Here is a 17,633-nt window from a genome sequence, read left to right on the forward strand (position 1 = left end):
GAGAGGATGGGTTGCCTAAAAAAACACATTCTTCAATAGTTCTGTTTTTTTTCACACACACATTTGTGTATTACTTGTCCTTTCTTGTTGAGAAATCAGAATATCGCTCATATTTTGTCCTCTAATTGAGGGAAATGTGCCTTTTTGTCTTTGCTTGCTACAAGCGCTGGCCTCCCGGTTGTCATGAAGAGTTAAATGCAGATTTAGGGGGATTAATAAATGCATGGATCTCACGGTTCAGAACAAAACAAGGCTTTGGAACATTGCTTTCTATTGCTTGTATTACCTTACACAAATACTATACAGACACTGTGTCATGGTTTGAGTGAGCAAAAAGCATGGATCGATGATGCCATCTGCAGGTCACAGCTGTAAACACACTGAGGAGCTGCCTTCATGTACTGAATATAGTTTCCCTGGAGAAAGACATCATGCTCTTGAGCTATAACAAAAACACAAACAACACACATCTAAGTTTGAATACATTTTTTTTATTGCTTTCATTTCCAAAGAGCTCTCTGTAGAAATAGAAATAGAAAAAGCTGCAATTCTAAGCAGAACTGAGGTTTTTCCATTTATTTTTACTTCACTGCAAAACCCTGTTCAAATGCATATTTCCATTCATGTAGACCCATAAAAAGATCTGGTAATCTGTATACAGGACAGGACGCAGCCTAGTTCAGCGAGGGCAACGGCGCTTGGAACTGAAAGTTTCTATTTTGTTTCACACATAATCTTTAAAGCTTTCAATAACACTCACTTTCATAAAACAATGATTATGAACACGTCTCACATTTTCTCCTACAGCTGAAGGGGACCTTTCGTTAGTTAAAAAAACAAAAAAAAGCAAAACGGTCTGTGACGTATTCGTACAACAAGATCAGCCAATAGAATATTTACTTTACTTGATATGGCATTTGTCTGTGATGACACCTATCCCTGGCCACACTGTGATCGATCCTAGGGTTATGTCAATAATACAAGAAAAATAATTCTTTTCTTTTTTTAACAAGAACACATTGTGCCAGGTCAGGTGTGAACAGAGCATTGGCCGTTAAAGGGTGACCTGTTTTTAACATGATTTAAAATGTAATTACAGTATATGGAGAAACTCCTCAATGTAACCAAATTATTAAAAAGTCCAGGACATTGATATAAACCAGTTTGGCACTGAAGTTGCAGGACATTTTCCAAGCAGCGGTTTTCAGTAAGACGAAAAAGTAGACAAAGACGTTATGACAATGCAGTTATAGTTTAACCGTCTAAGAAATAATGCTGGATATCTATATCAACATGTTCCGGCTGTTAAAAACAACTCATGACAAAAACGTAAAAACCAGAGAGATAGGAAGTGGTTCCGATCAGTAGAAAACAGTATAAAATGACATCCTTAAAAAGAGGTTTCAGAGTTGAGAGTAAAAATGCCAAAAAAATGCAGTCTCTGATGCAGTCTAAACCAGCGGACATGACACCATTAAAGCATTAAAAAGCACCAAATGTGCATGGACACGCATAAATGTCCCAGATATGTGTAGAAAAGAAAAGCAAAGAGTCCGGGGGAAGGGACAGGAAGGGCAGATGTCGCCCAAAGGAGACGGCGTGTGGAAACAAGGTGGGCCAACTCAGTGAGGATGGGACTCTTTGCTGTTAAGGACACGAACGCCGCTGGTGGGGACCGTGGCACTGCGGATGACCTCCATCCATCTGAGGGCAGAGAAAACCTTTTTTTATCAGTGTTCTGAAGAGCAGGACTCATCAAAATCGCCAATACATTTAGTAAATGTGCATCTGGATGATTACGCTGCGTACCTCTCAAAAGTGTATTCACTTTCCGATCGGAAATAGTAGACGTGAGACTTGAAATGCAGTTTGAAGACGTAGTCCTTGTGGATGTTTTCAGACTCTGAGGGGACAGTGACTGAGTAACCCAGCAGAGGAAGGCTTGCCAGTGGATAATCATCCTGAGGACAATAATTCATATCAACATTATTTTTGGTCCCTTTATGATTACACAAACCATTTGGCATAAAATAAAAGGAAAACGAAGCAAACTTTAATCAACAAAATGAAATTGCTCCCCAACAAAACAACACAGCACCATAGCCAGCAGTGGAAGAAGTATTCAGATCCTTTTTGTAAAAAGGACAAAACACATACACAATACTCTATTACAAGTAAAGGTTCTGCATTTAAAATACTATTCATGTAAATTACAGATATATTATTAGCAAAAGTATCAAAAGTAAAAGTTCTCTGCCCTGCGACTGATATATTTTCACATTATTATTGCATTGTTAGAAATGAACCGTCAGTGTGTAAGCAGCATTTACTGCTGATCAAAGTGGAGCTATAGTTTCTGTATAATCTGTATTATTTCTTTTAAGGATTATCTTCAAATCTTTGCTGTTTTGTAAACATTGGGTAGTTTTACCTCTATGAGACTTGAATAATTATTTAAATGAAACCGTTATTTAAATGAAACAGCAAACGTTACCATGTGAATACATGATAATGGCCTTCTGAACCAACTAGTAGGTGTAGCAGGCTCTCTGTAACCCATATCAATGAGGCTGATGATGGAGTGATAACATTTGAAACAGTTGCCAAGGGGATCCAACTAAGCACTGCTTTATTGTGAGGGGGCTCACAGGAAAAAGAAAAGGTTTTTAACCAGTGTTTTAATCTTGTGTTTAAATTGCATTATATTTTATAAACTTATAAAATGTTAATATGCAAAGCAATCAGTTACTACAGCTGTCTGATAGCGTAGTCAGATGTAGTAAAAAAGTACAACATTTGTGTTATTAAGAGTAAAATGACTTAGTTGCTTCCCACCACTGAACAGAACATTAAGAGTTTATCATATTTTAGACAACATGATTTTTGTTGTTTAAAAATTAAAATTTTAGAGCCTTTGCTTGAATAAACAGTGGAGTAATTACAACCCCCAATTCACATGAAACTGTGACGTTGTGTACACATTCTAAAAATGTTGGGACAGGGGGAAGGAAAGGTGATAAAGTGGTAAACATGCCCCTGTCCCACCCAGCTTTGTGTGGAATGTGTTGCAGGCATCAAATTCAAAATGAGTGAACATTTGGAAAATAGAACTCAGTTTATCAGTTTGAACATTAAACATCTTGTCTTCGTAGTGTATTCAATTGTATATAAGTTGAAAAGGATTTGCAAGTCATTGTATTCTTTTTTTTATTTACGTCTGACACAACGTCCAAACTTCATGGGAATTGAGGTTGTAGTTCTTGATAAATAGTTGCAACTTTAAAAAGTGATTACATGTTATTTTTTGTAACAAAATCAAACTTGCTTGTGAACATTTAAAACTCACAGTCCAAAGATTACCAACAACAAATTCTGGGGGAAGAAGTGAGATAAAAATAAAACCACTGCATGGGAAAGCCTGTCAACCTCTATCATGGCATGAAGATTAGACATTCCACACAGAGACGTGATGCCTTGAAGCCCAGAGGAGGATAAACACAACAGAGTGAGGAGAGGAATGAACGTGGGAGAGGCTGCAATTTGTTCGCTGGACAAACAGAGTGGAGAGCGAATGTTCATCACCTGGTGAGACTTGTAGAAAAACAGGCTGAAGTTGGTGAAGACCACCCAGAGCTTCTGCCAGCCGTTGCTGTTCTTGAACTTCCTCAGTAAATTTCCAGACAGCTGATTCTACGAAGACAAAAAAACAATGCTTTACAAAACTATATAAATCCATGCACAGTAAAATACCACTGCTACAATAAAGTATTTGAAGTTTTGACTACAAATGTGGAAGAAGGATTCATGAAATAAAGAATATGTCTGGTAATATATAGTAGTTTTCTTAATGTTACCAAATCAAATAGTCATGAAAAGCACAAAACCAACAGGGAACTGATCCTTGATATACAGTAGCTTGTTCCTCTGGGTTATAATAGAGTGCCAATATTCTCCAAAAACACATCAATAAGCTGTTTATTTTAAATCAATCCCACATACACTGTCTTGCTGCTAAAAATGCTCATGAGAGCACCAAATGTGTATTAATACGCAGCTGTAAATAGTCCCACAACAAGCACTATATGCTCATGTTTGAGAAACATTTGCTAAAAACCACAGGGCCCAGTTATTTTAGGAAATCATTAAGCCTTTTATAAGAATTATTTTGATAAATCTGTCTCTTGTGCCTTTATGAATCATGTCCTCTTTTCCAGGTGACATGGTGCAGAGGAGGCCATGGGGCTCAGGCTCTAGCCGTTTGGCGACACCTGGAAACTGTTGGCATCCTTCTGGCTCCATTTGCTTTTGCATGTATGTTCACTTTCTGTGTTTAATGTTGTCATATGGATTGTCTGTATTACAATTTTATTACGATGTTCCGTTCTACATACGTACATAACATCTATTGCACGCCTGTCTGTCCTGGCAGAGGGATTCCTCCACAGTTGCTCTTCCTGAGGTGTAAAAGGGGTTTGTTTGATTGTAAAGCCCCCTGAGGTAAATTTGTGATTTATAAATAAAATCGCTTTGACTTGAAGCTACATATTTGTGACCTGATTTTAATGTCTAGTCAAGTCAAGCATGTCATAAATAGAAACACATGGGTTTGGGTCCCAGTGCCAGGGTCGAAAAGTCATAAAATATTGAGAAGTGGACTAACACATAGTTGATTTTGGTCATTTCATGGCATTTGTTGACATTTATGAAACTATAGAATATGGCCAGCCGTATTTGTCTGACCAAACTAAGTGTAAATCTACTGTTGCTTTTCATTAATTTTTTTCTATCTTTATTAGTTTAAAAGTAGTTTTTGGCTCTTCTGTTACATGATTAAGGATTATTGTGCTTCCGTCATGACTTTCATTTCGGATCATGAATCACAACTTTCTGTAAAACCAATCACTGATCTGTACCACATGAGGCACCACAGCAACTTAGTTTCTGTTGGTTTTGTATTCTACAAAGCACTTTAGAAATTTTCCTCCTATGGTGAAGTGCAAACACAAACACAGGGCCTCTCCTGTCTGCCTGGCTCCTTTACCTCTAGACTCCTGCAGGATTCACTAAAGGAGAGACTCTGAACACGGTACCAGCAGATAACAGACAGAGGCACTGGTCCCTGGCCACTGGGGGGCCCCACCAGGGGGGCCTTTTTCTCACTGACTGGACTAGGGTCCTCTATCGCGGAGGAAAGCACAGACGCATGGAGAAAAGAGAAAGAGACAGGAAAAAAAAACAGACAGGGAGGGAAGGACAGAAACACAGAGACTGAGTAGGTGAAACACCAGCATGCAGTGTGCAGGGATAAACACAGTGTCCAGGCAAAGCTGTGAAGAGGACGTTGTTACAACTACAGAGGAAGAGCAGAACTAGATCAGGGCCAAACAGGAGCCGCTCTGTCGGAGCGAGATGAGGACGTTCAGCCCATCTACGTACTGCTCTCTCTCTATTTATAGACGATCAGAGACTTCAAGTGCCATGGGAGGAGAAAAAGGACAGAACCACACAGGAAAAGCCACAGTTTTGAGTTAAGATAAGGACATCACGCAGGCTGCTGTTAGCCAAAAGAGGGAGGGGGAACAGTATCCTCACTGATACTTAAAATAGAGCAAATAAAAAGCGTACAACAACTTAAGGTAAACATTTCTCTGATATTAAAATAGATCCTGAATAGTAAGGCCCATTATTTTCACTTTTCAGGAGAAGATGAGTTCAAAGGTACCACGTTAAGTTTTTGCTGATTTTTTTGGTCTCTCAAGTGGGTCACCATTTTGTTTGCAACATGCAAGCAAATGAAGACTCATGCATATGTGCGAAATTATTCTTATTCTGCACCCCCTCCGCGTTAGACGACAGGACAGGGTTAAACTAGAAAATCAGTTTAATACATTTTTCTTAAAAATGGTTATGGTGGCTTTAGGTAGTTCTTGTCACGCTGATGCATGTTCAGGTGTTTATTTTTCGTTTGCTATAAAAACAGGGTGTGACATCATGACTGACAGCTTTAATTGACTTGCCATTGGTCAGGTGGGTGTATGGGTGGGACTTTGATACTACGGCTCCACCGCCCAATCACTTCGGCGCAGTCTTTGTCTACAAAATTACAAGATGGCGGCATTCATATCCAGGATATTTTGACTTCTTTTTGTACAGTGACAGCAAGTGAAAATGGGTCATCCAGCTTTATATACAGTCTAGATTTGTACCTAAATGTTATGTCCCTATGCACCCAAATAATATTAATCTACTGCACAAGAACAAAAAAAATCTTATCGCAACGAGCGCAGGTTAGAACGTCTCAGTTACTCAAAGTAATTTGAAAAATATGGAGAAAGTTAATTAGCTACCAATACTCTATTATCTTTTTAGCTTTGCCATTGCAAACGGCTTTCATGAAATCCATTTCCACCCAGACTTTATTACTTTTTTACCAATCAGCAATGAAACATAAACAATGACGATAATTAGCCTTTAAATCTTTTTAATTCATTAGCTCAAGACCGCAAACTAGGCCTTAAAGTAAGAAATAGTTAGATGATGGAGAGCGGCGCAGGAGGACACTGTTCCCACGGAGAGATAATCAAAGTGAATCGAGATACAGCACACTCAGGACACAGAGAAAGAAAACAGTGAAGCAGGAGGGGAGAGGCAGCTCTGAGGTTCGAGTGCTGGGGGTTTGGCTGGTACCTCCACGGCTATGCTAAAGTCCACCATGGACACACTGGTGTTCCTGTGCCAGCACACGTGCACCATGGTGTTACCACGGTGAGGCTTGTCCAGAGAGGTGTGCGACGCCGTTATGTCGTCCTCAGACTCCACCTCCACCGAGGAGTCCTCAGGGCATTCTGGGAAAGTCAGGAGGTTGTTACTGCTAGGCAATGAGTAGGTTGATGAGGGGACAAGGGCGCTAAAGCACAGACAATGTCAGATTATTCACAAAATAAAACGTGTAATTGAGTTGGTGGGGTTTTAACTCAATATGTATTTTCAGTATGTATCTCCACTTTTATATGCAACTGTATGTTTATGTTGTAACTTACTGTTGCCTGTCAGATTGCCGGTCAGAAGGTCAGATGAAGGCCCATTGCTGGTTTTCACCATGTCTATCGCCACCTGTATGTCCTCCATCCACTTCTCCATCTCCGTTAGCGAACTAGAGCGAAAAACACACAGATGGATAAGGTGCTCAGCATGCATCGTCATTAGTCACAGCAGGAAGGCCTGGTGGTTAGAAATAGCTCAGTGAACAAGAATGTCACAAGTTGGATCCATGTTAGTCCAGGTGTCCGGCCAATTTTACCTTAAAAAGACACAAAGACGCCATCTGCTCATTCAAGGAAACTGGAACGGCAAAATGTTAGTTTGATGGCAGGAAAGTGGTTCTCTTTTTCTTTGATTTCGTCACAGTGAAAAAATATTAATAGTCAAGAAAACGGGGTGTTAAAAAAAGAAAAATGACAAAATGTGAATCTTGTTTCCTGCATTTATATTTTCATATCAACTCACACTTTTTTAAAAGTGGGGACACATGTATCTGCATCTTCAAGAATTAAGTCCTTTACTGTCTTATCTTTGATTGGTGCTGAATTCCAGGATCTTTTTAGGGGAATATTGACAATAAATAAGAAATATATAGATTAAAGGATTCTTTTAAATCGCACACAAGTTTTTCTTGTCTGTAATTAACCCTCATGCTACCAAGTGGGTTACCCATAGACCCCAGAGGTATACTTTTTGTCCTAGCTCACAGGTGCTTTATAATCATTCCAATTTTTCATGACCTAGCCAATTGATTTGTTCAGTAATTGTTGTTAATAGCGACTTCATATAATTGTTTTCTGTATCTATTTTGGTGCTTTTTAAAAAAAACACCCAATTTCAGCCTATGCAGTTGTAATAGATAGGTAAAATAGATACAATTTTTGCCATGAGTCCTAATTTAAAGCATCACACACTTTCAGGGGGGCAGTGGCATTGTGTCATTTTGAAGGATTCAGACTTGCAGCAGACAGATTTTCTCATGTGTTTTTTCTATTTTCATGTAACACAATATGCTAATTCACTGTAACTTTCCTTAAATGATAATAATCCGTTTTTATAATAACTTGTTTTAATAAAGTAATAATGTTCTGAGAAGAAATATGTAAGCATTTTGCTATGAGGGTTGTTTATTATGGTAGTTTATTCTTTTCCAGTTGGTAGTCCTTGTATGTTGAATATATGTTTGTAGGTTGAGGGTTAAAAGTATGATTACAAACCTTCTGTATCAGGAGTTTTTGAAGTTAGAAACAGTGATGTTGAACATGTGAAAAATAGAATATTACAAGATACAACACTGTGCAGAGAAGCTTAATCACGGTGGGCTGAGAAGACAATTATTTGGAAGCGACCTCGATGAATATTTGCATCAGTTCCCTCTTTTCTTTCCTCTGGAGGATTGACAAGAAGACTTAATTTAGTATTTTTAAAATGATTCTTGGTAGAAATTACTTTGCTCTTCTGGACTATTTGTGAGAGCTCAACTGCCTTTGAAGGAAGCTCATGTCCCAACACCCCAGAAGAAACAATGCCAAGCATTACTTTGAGCTAAGTTTAGGCCCAAGGTACAAGGTGTCTGTACGCTGACGACCGCTGTTCTTACCTTGCTGCCACCACCACTGACTGCTGCTGTCCAACTAATGTGAAGGCGTGGGGCACGCCCCACTCATCTTCACTCTCTCTGATCTGGGAGAAGAACACAGAGACACAGAAACAACATTAGAGAGCAGCGGTATCTGGGACAACACGGACCAAAATAGACAGAAAGGGAGAGATGGAGGGAGGGATGATGAAAAGGAAGTGAGAGAGGAGGACATGTGTAGTTGTCCAAAAAGTGTGTGTGGCTGTGTGTGTTGAGGTGGGGGAAGATGTGGAAAGAGCTGCAGTTAAACAGTAATGACAAAGTGGTGACAGCTGTTTGAAGCACTTTGTGTCCAATTGAACGAAACAGTACTTACTGTCATGCCATGGAGCGGCAGCTGCCCGTGCACTTTGAACTGATTGGTCCCGGTCATCCCTCGACTTGTGTACAAAATGACGTCGCTGAACTAACGCCAGAGAGGCAGGGAGACAGAAAGTGGCAAATGTAAATTCCCAATATTTCAAACCAAATGCCATCAAATCTGTTTTTTGTATGAATTTCTAAACTGAATGTTCCAATAAATACCCATAAGGAAGTACAAACAATTTGTCATAACGCCCACAAAGAAAAGCTTGAATATTAATTATTCTACAGCTCAAGGGCTCCACCACACAATCACACTTCTACATTTCTTTTTATATTTCCAACAAAGTAAAACACCTACATTTCATAAGACTGTCAAAGCTTTGAGCAACATGAATTAACTTTTATAGTTGCACTACATCTGCCAGCACAATTTGAGTGATGTATTAGCTGGAGTGGATGAAAGCATGATTATTTCTCCACTGAGATAATGCTAATACACTAAATAATTCAATTCGGGATATCACCTAATCTACAAGAAAAAGTGGGTGTTACCAGGAAAAACATTCGTTGCTGTAGGCCCTTTCCAGACAGTTTGCTGAGGCAGCCTAACCTGATGAACTCCTGAGAAAAGAGAAAACAAACACAAAAACACATGCATTATTTATTAGACTCACACTACAGCGCAGGGATATTCATTTCTATAGTTCAGAGGTCCATGTTTTCAGAAAGCTAAGGGCTCCAGGGTTGGACATTTCCCAGAGCTGTGATTGGTATTGTCTTTGTACACTTGACTTGACACAACGAGCCAAAACATTTTCAAAACTTTTATTTCGCCACATCGCAAAGTAGCCTAATCAAAAAGAAAAACAACATAAAGAGACATATTTTAAGTAATGAGGCCAAGTGCTTAATTTTCTTTTCTCTGCAACACAAGCTTTGACACAGGCCCAAAGAGTCAACATATACTTGAAACAAATGTGAAACACGTCATCATTTGGTCAATTCTGACATCTCTTACCTGGCTACGGCATTTGAAACTTCTCCAACTGAATTATTTTACTTATTTTAAACAGCTTGCTCTGCCTAGCAGGCCTGCGACAGTAACAGTAACATGCAAACGAGGGATTTCGTCATCATTATGAATGCTGTGATTGGCTGTTACTGACAGCACAAGTTCTTTCGGCTGGTTTGAAAGATTTATTGGGTCAAAGTGTCCTAATATGCCTACTATAGTGTGTGTGTGTGTGTAGAGAGAAAATTAAAAATCTTTGCCAGTCCAGTCTTTCAAGCTTTAAACTCACCCGACCAGGAACAACAAGATTGTCGACGCCAATTAAATCCTTCTTCAGCTCCAGAAGCTTCTGGAAGTTCTCCATCTTGTTAAGGCTTCCCTGGAGCTGCTCCACCACCTCAGACACATCTGCCAGAGCAGCTACAGACCAACCAAGGGTAAGAGATTGTTGGAGATAAACTGTTAATATTACTCTATACAGCACTAGAAGAACTAAGCGTGCCTCTATGAACACTTGGCCTGAGCTTGTACCTCTGCAGTCCCTGAAATCCACATGAGTAGCTGGGTAGTGTTTGCACAGGCGCTCCAGGATCTGCTTGTAGTGACTGAGGCGGTGCAAAGGCCGCAGAATGAAGACATTGAGGGGGACGTAGCAGACCTTTTGCAGCTCAAAGTCCCTGCAGAGACCCTCCAACTTGCGGGATGCTCTGCACGCCTTCTCCAACTCCAACAGAACTTCAGATTGTTTATGCAGGTTTGCTGTCAGGGGCTGTGGACAAAGTTGGAATACGGCACACGTAAATGACTTAATTCATTACTGTCATTACAGATATGTAAGAGCAGTGCCTGACCTTTAAGCCTTGAAGGTTCTTCAGCATGACATCTCCAATGCGCTGGTAGTCTCCTTTTATGTGAGCATTGGAGCGTCCTTCCCTAAAACAGATAAACATCTTTTTAATCTCTAAAACATTATGGAGACATGGTAGACAGTATATTAATCAACTAAGCTACACAAAATCACTTAAAGCTCATTGATTATTCAGACAAACTTCAGTTTACGGAAGTAAATTCCAATAAAGTAGGATAGGGTTTTTTAAACGTTAAGAAAACTATCCACCAGCAGGTGTCCCCCTTGAGCACAACTTTTCCCACACAGTGTAGGAATGGGCTGCCATTACTGGATTCATTCAGAATATTTATTATTTTGGTAAAGCATTTAAGCAGCTCATTTATGGAAACATATACAGTCTGTGAAATACATTTGTACTAATCTATGGCAGTTTTCTAATCAATGAACACAATAACACAGGTACATCTGTAATATGATAATTAAGTATGCAAAGCAAAAAAAGAAACACATGCAGAACCAGATCATTTGCATATACATTTGAATATGTTTTTTATCAGCAGAGGTGACCGTGATGTCACTTTGAGCTTTAATTTAGAGTTCTACAGATGACTCGCTGAAACAGGCTTTGAACTAAAAATACTTTATGTCTGCAGTTAATGGCCGTAAATTCTGACACACTAACAGGCTTCATGCATCACTGCCTGTGTGTATGTGTGTGTGTGTGTGTGTGTGTGTGTGTGTGTGTGTGTGTGTGTGTGTGTGTGTGTGTGTGTGTGTGTGTGTGTGTGTGTGTGTGTGTGTGTGTGTGTGTGTGTGTGTGTGCATGTTAGATAAAGCACAAAATCATTAAGGAGATTAGACAGCAGAAACCCACAGGCAAGAAAGGGGCGGCTGTTGCCATGGAGACGATAGCTCCCCGGGTCATCTGAAGGGACCGGGTCGCCCTTTCACAGTACGTGCCAATAAATAAGATTCATTAAAAGAAAAGTAAAGGGGCGTAGGAATTGTGATATGTCTGGGCTCAAATCAGAGGCGGGGGGGTGAAATGAGTCTCACCACAGAGCCAGCCTCTGCTCCACCTCTCTGAGAAAGCCTGCGTGGAACTTGTGCAGAGGCTCGAAGGTGGAGAGGACGGTGTTCTTCAGAGACTCTGGAGTCACCTCATCTTGTCCTACGGCACTCTGGAAAGACTGCGATCACAAATACACACATGCATCAGAGTTCAAGATAGTAACAGGACCTGTGGGGAAGCAGAAACTGTAAAAACTGTATATTAAGATCTTTGTAATACACGTTATTAATTAGGTAATAAGGGCCTGATAAGTCCTTATAAGATGCTTATTAATGTTATTATGTCTTAGACTGTATAATAGTAGCTAACAGCATCATAAACATGATTGTAATAGAAGTGAACTAAGCATTTATTAAGAGTATGCTTTTTTTGCAGGTACCGGATCTGAACACGGCCTTTTTAGGGTCAATATATCCTTTACTATGCAATTATTTATTTAACGTTTATTTAAAAAAATGTAAAGCAAGGCTGTGTGACATGCAGCGGCTGGGATTGAACCAGAGCCTGGGTGATAAGGACTCATACAATGAGAAAACAACAATAAACATGTTTATAGTGCTATTATTAATATGTATATAGTCTTATTAACACATAATAATGTTTATATGCATCCATGAAGACCCTGTTTACCCTTTCTACCTATAAATTAATGTAAATACTGTACAGCCCTTAATATACAGTGTTACCCAAATCAAGTATTCAATCTCTTGAGGTAACAAGTCCTGATTTTCTGTCTCAAGTTTGTAAAGAGAACGTTTCTCTCAAGCAAAGACCCTTCAAGATCTAGTGTTAATTCAGATTTCCCCATGATACTACCAAAAGACCTGTAACCGTGTTTCTGCACTTCAGTCTTGTGATGTCCCTTAAATCCTATAATTGCCTCAGAATGAATGGAAGAATCAATAGTCAATCGCTCTTAACACTATCTTTCCATTAAGTCAGATTGAAGTCTATCGTTGCATGTTGTGTGTTTGACCGCAGCCGGCGTGAAATAGCTTTATTCAGCTGACGCAATGGGAAAGGGAAGTGGGTTTTAGGAAAAGTAAGCTTGAGAAAAAGTGTCAGCTGTTGTGCGAATGACTTCACCCCCCGAAAAGGCAGCACCAACCAGTGTACAAGAAGAGAGACAGCACACACGCGCAGCTGTAAAACCAAAGAGGACTAGAGCCAACCCAAATATTTATGAGATGGGGGAAAGGCTTCTCTGCACATTACAAGACGGGAAAAGCTGCAGCCTTTTAAAAACACATGAGAAAAGGAGCATTTTCTCCAACGTGGCCTCCTGAGAACATCTTCCTTGTCCGCTGTGGAATGGGATGCACCGCACATTTAATATCCTGTTTTCTGCTACATTTTCTTTGAGATACCATCTATCCATACGCTTGTACCCGGCCAGTGAAATCTAAAGAAACAGGCTGAAATGGGGGAGCCACATGCAGAGGGAACATGCGGCTAAATCCATCTTTAAACACAAACGCAGTTTAGTATTCACAGCCTTGAGTGAGGCAGATAAATGCATTTCAGAGTGCGGGTGTGGGCAATGAATAAAAAATGAAATTGCATCTGCCAAAATATCCCTGTGTCACTGCCTGACTCTGTGTTTTGGCGGGTGCTCTGCAATGGAGCAGCTAACCGGAATAATCAATGTTTTCTCCCCAGAGGACAAGCGCAAGAGAAAACAAACAGCGGAGCAGCGCGATGGCAAGTAGATTTTGTTTTTCTTTTCTTACCACAGTCACCACCTCCAGGTCCTTCAGATACGTCCTTTCTGTAGTCAGCAGCTCCTTTGCGATGAAGTAGGCCCGATCTGTTGGGAATCTCTGCAAAGACATCACAACAGAGAGGAGACTCAACAAGAAAGAATTACAGTAACTATACAACCATGAGCAGCTAGTGTATTGCCTTTCTAACCTATTTTTCTGAGTAGACTACTCAGCTTCAGTCCCTGTGGAGAGTTATTTAGGACAGATATTCTAGGTCCAGTGCTATTTTGAGTATGTGACAGTGGCTTTGGCAAAAAAAAAGCAACTAATTGGAGTGATTTATTGTTGCTTTTATCAACAGAAGCTAAACTGTTAACTGTTACAAACCTTCCTCCGAACCTCGTCTTCATCGTCAGTACGAACGCTGCCGGCGTCGTTGAGCAGCGGGCTGGTGAGGGGGGAAGGTTGTCGGCCGTCAGGACTGTGGCCGCACAGCTCCAGGGACTTCTGACCATTGACCATGCCATGGGAGTGACCAGAGGACGCAGACAGGTGAGGGCTGTTGGACACCACTCCTGCACAGGAACCGGAGTTACGGGGAGGAAATGAAAAAGTAAGTGATTCAAATTGGCATAAAACCCAAAGGGCAATCAGCATTGCATTAAGATGGGTGAAGTTTATCACACTGTGAGAATTCATATGAAGTCAGGGACATATTAAGTCACAGAAATGTAGACGATTTGTTGCATAATCGATCAACAGAAAACTAAACAGCCACCATTAGGAAAGTCTAATAATCCTGCAGGAAATTTCTCTCTGGTTTCCAATTCCTTAAATGTGATGATTTGCAGCTTTTCTCTCATACATACAGTACCAGTCCAAAGTTTGGAAACACTTTCTCATTCACTTGAATAGGAAAGCGTGTCCAAACTTTGGACTAGTACTGTTTATGCATGACTGTACATAAATATCTTCGTTTTATGGTTTCAAGACATTTGGCAAGGTTCCTACACCTTTTCCAAAGTCAAATTCAAGCCCCTTTAAGCATTTCAAGGTGTATTTTCATGCTTTTCCAGCACCTCACAGCTGTGGTAACTACATACATATTTGTATAGCTTTCTACATTAGGACGACAAATAAAAGGAAAACTCAACAGAAATATAATCACCAACTACTTTTATAATCTGTTCATCGTCAAAAGTAATTTTTCATGCAAAAATGTCAGAAAATTATGTTTTCAGTCCCTCAAATATGAAATCTTCTTTTCTCTGTGTAATATCATATATGCCACCCCTTAATGATTCAACTCATAATCCATCATGGCACCCCCCCCCCCCCCCCCCCCCATTGTTTACCACACTATCTGAACTATTTGACCCAGGATCAATCAAGAAAACTCTGCAGCTTGTGGAAACTATCAACCATGACTCACTCGACAGTCCAGACAGATCAAGCGGTGGATCAATATGAGAGCTGAGACACATGCCGCAGGATGATCAAGAGGAATAGCTTACTTAGTGTCATCTATACTGACGATGCTCACTGAGCTTACTTACTATGTTTTAGCTGCAACTTGCCTGCCACCTCTCTCTGCTGACCTCCGGTGTGTCGACGCAAATACAACAGTGATCACACACACACACACACACATACACGCACACACACACACACACGCACACGCACACGCACACGCACACATACACACAGACACGCGCACACACACACAGACACGCGCACACACACGCACATGCACACACACAGACACACACGCACAAAAGCACAACGCAAAAGCACAACTCTGGGAAATGATTTACTATGAACTCTACAGAGGGGATCAGTGGAAACCACAGTGTGCATCTACGCAGAAGACTGTTACAAATGAGAGTGGCTAGCTAGCAGAAACTAGCAGCATGTACACAGACATCTGCCACCCAACACTTTAAAACTACAGGGAGAATGAAGAAGAAAAGTATCTACAACGAGCACCAGACGCCAACTAACTGGGGGTGTCAAAAAAAGAGAAGATTCGGGAAAATCTCACTTCATGCAGGTCATTTTTATTGACTCTAAAATACCAAATGTACATTGTTAAAGGAATAGAAATCTTGAGAAAAGCAGCATAAAAAGGTCAAAGCCAGGTGAGTAACTAGAGGGACACTGAGTGAGAGTGTGAAAGGAAAGTGTGAATTCATGCAGTCTTCTTAACCTTAACCTAACATTAAATGTAAAACAGATCCTTGTGAATGTTAAAATAAACAGCCTTGTGACACTTTTATCATTTTGCTAATGCTGAAAGTACTGAAAAAGTCAGTTGGTAATGAGGAAACACATGCATTATTCAGTCAGTCCGTGGATATAAAATCCAAGTCTTACAGCCATTGACTTGACACAGTGAGCTGTAAAAATAATGTGTATTAATGTGCCGTTTTAAAATTCAGTCCCATCATACTGCGTGATTTCCTAAAGTCTGCTTTAACATCAGATTCCACAGTCTGTTCTACTAAATTAGAAAAATACAGTGAAGTGACTGAGAGAGCTACCTGTATATTACAGAACAAACAGTACATGCAGAGAGCAGAACAGCATGACGTGCACCGAACCTCAGTCCTGGTGTAGCGAAGGATGCTGGAAAACGCACCCTGAAGGATATCAGTGGTTGAAAAACACACACAAATCTCTCCCACAGACCGGGAACTTTGAGCCAAATCAACTTGTTTGATAGTTTAATGTTGAGTTATATGACCAAATTCACAGACTGGTATTTTCTATCTGCTCCAAATGTCATTCGTGGTCTTTGGGAGAGTTTTGTGCATCAGAGAGGGGTTTCCTCACGCTGCAGTGATCCAGTAACTCCCACAAATAAACACATGATCTCTATCATAGTGCTGTACTCATCTACTGTACGTCATGCAGCTTTCAAATTTCTGCTGTTGATAATAATCAGGAGGCACATGCACAGTCAAAAATGTTTTGCAGGTGCTGGGTAATGAATGCCTGCACAAAACGAAAAAAAGTTGTTTTCAATTTTTCCTATATTTCTATATGGACATGTCAGCAGGGGTGTAAGAATATATTGATAGACTTAAAGTGTCATTCCGGCGTAAAAGCATCCCATGGTCTTTTTCAGCATGAAAATACATCAAATAAGCCATCGAGACACTTTTTTACGTTGATTACCAATTAACAGAGCAATTCTGGAGATTTGCTAGCAGCCAATCATGGCTAACACTGAGTAGCTCGGGGCGGAGCGTTAAACCATCGAAAAAAGTTTTTTTTTTAATACCTTTACTCCTTAAACTGAACTCAAGTGCATTCTGTAATCAACTTGTATTGACTTCCTTTCAATATGGACATAGCCATCTGCTTAGGCTTGTAGCATTGTAAACAGTATGTTTGAGAATATTAGTGGTTAGAAAAAGCTGTCTTCTTTGATGTATATTAATGGCTTAAAAGACCATGGCTTTTACGCTGGAATTCCACTTTAAGAATCGCAATATTTTGTTTTGTGATTCTGGTTCAATCCTCAAAAACGCTATATCGATTATTAATTAACCTTCTGAGACCCAAGGGACCAGTTCTGTCTGTATGAGGCCGCAGTGGGCTCCGTTTTAAAAGCTAGAATGAAGATACCTGTATCATATGAAACTAGATACACTAAGGCAACCATGCATCGTTTCTTGGGAAGGGTAAATGATCAAAGAAGGCTAAATAATTCTACAAAGCTTTGACGAGGGAAAACCTGGCGAGGTAAAAACTGGCATGACAGCGGTTCATTTTGTGTTATTAAACTTTTTTTTTCTCCACCATTAACAATATACATTATGCTTATGGTGGTGTGTTCTTTATAGCATGATAGTTTTCATAAAATTTGATTAATAAAATCGCCTTGCTTTTGGTATCGCAATATATAGAATCATAATCATCAGATTCTTGCAAATATATAAAGCCCTACATCAAATAAGTATTAATATTTTTTTTGCCTCTATTGGATTGATGATAGAGAGGCGGAC

The 17,633-nt window shown here is 40.0% G+C and overlaps 1 protein-coding gene across 1 annotated transcript in view; it reads right to left on the minus strand.

Moving 5' to 3' along the window:
• Positions 1 to 504: 504 nt before the first annotated feature.
• Positions 505 to 17,633, minus strand: part of LOC310952917 (FERM, ARHGEF and pleckstrin domain-containing protein 1) — a 54,829-nt gene continuing 37,700 nt past the window's right edge. Inside the window, exons 14-27 of the mRNA XM_083921760.1 lie at positions 14,011 to 14,198; positions 13,651 to 13,740; positions 11,905 to 12,038; positions 10,850 to 10,931; positions 10,530 to 10,767; positions 10,288 to 10,418; positions 9,539 to 9,607; positions 8,997 to 9,086; positions 8,642 to 8,724; positions 7,041 to 7,153; positions 6,688 to 6,845; positions 3,583 to 3,690; positions 1,810 to 1,961; positions 505 to 1,704 (exon numbers count right to left, since the gene is read on the minus strand). Of these exons, the coding sequence (XP_083777886.1) occupies positions 1,623 to 1,704; positions 1,810 to 1,961; positions 3,583 to 3,690; positions 6,688 to 6,845; positions 7,041 to 7,153; positions 8,642 to 8,724; positions 8,997 to 9,086; positions 9,539 to 9,607; positions 10,288 to 10,418; positions 10,530 to 10,767; positions 10,850 to 10,931; positions 11,905 to 12,038; positions 13,651 to 13,740; positions 14,011 to 14,198 (1,718 nt within the window). The 3' untranslated portion in view covers positions 505 to 1,622. The remainder of the gene's footprint in view (positions 1,705 to 1,809; positions 1,962 to 3,582; positions 3,691 to 6,687; positions 6,846 to 7,040; positions 7,154 to 8,641; positions 8,725 to 8,996; positions 9,087 to 9,538; positions 9,608 to 10,287; positions 10,419 to 10,529; positions 10,768 to 10,849; positions 10,932 to 11,904; positions 12,039 to 13,650; positions 13,741 to 14,010; positions 14,199 to 17,633) is intronic.

This window comes from Echiichthys vipera (genome assembly GCF_963691815.1).
Source record: "Echiichthys vipera genome assembly, chromosome: 10".
NCBI classification, from domain to species: Eukaryota; Metazoa; Chordata; class Actinopteri; order Perciformes; family Trachinidae; genus Echiichthys; species Echiichthys vipera.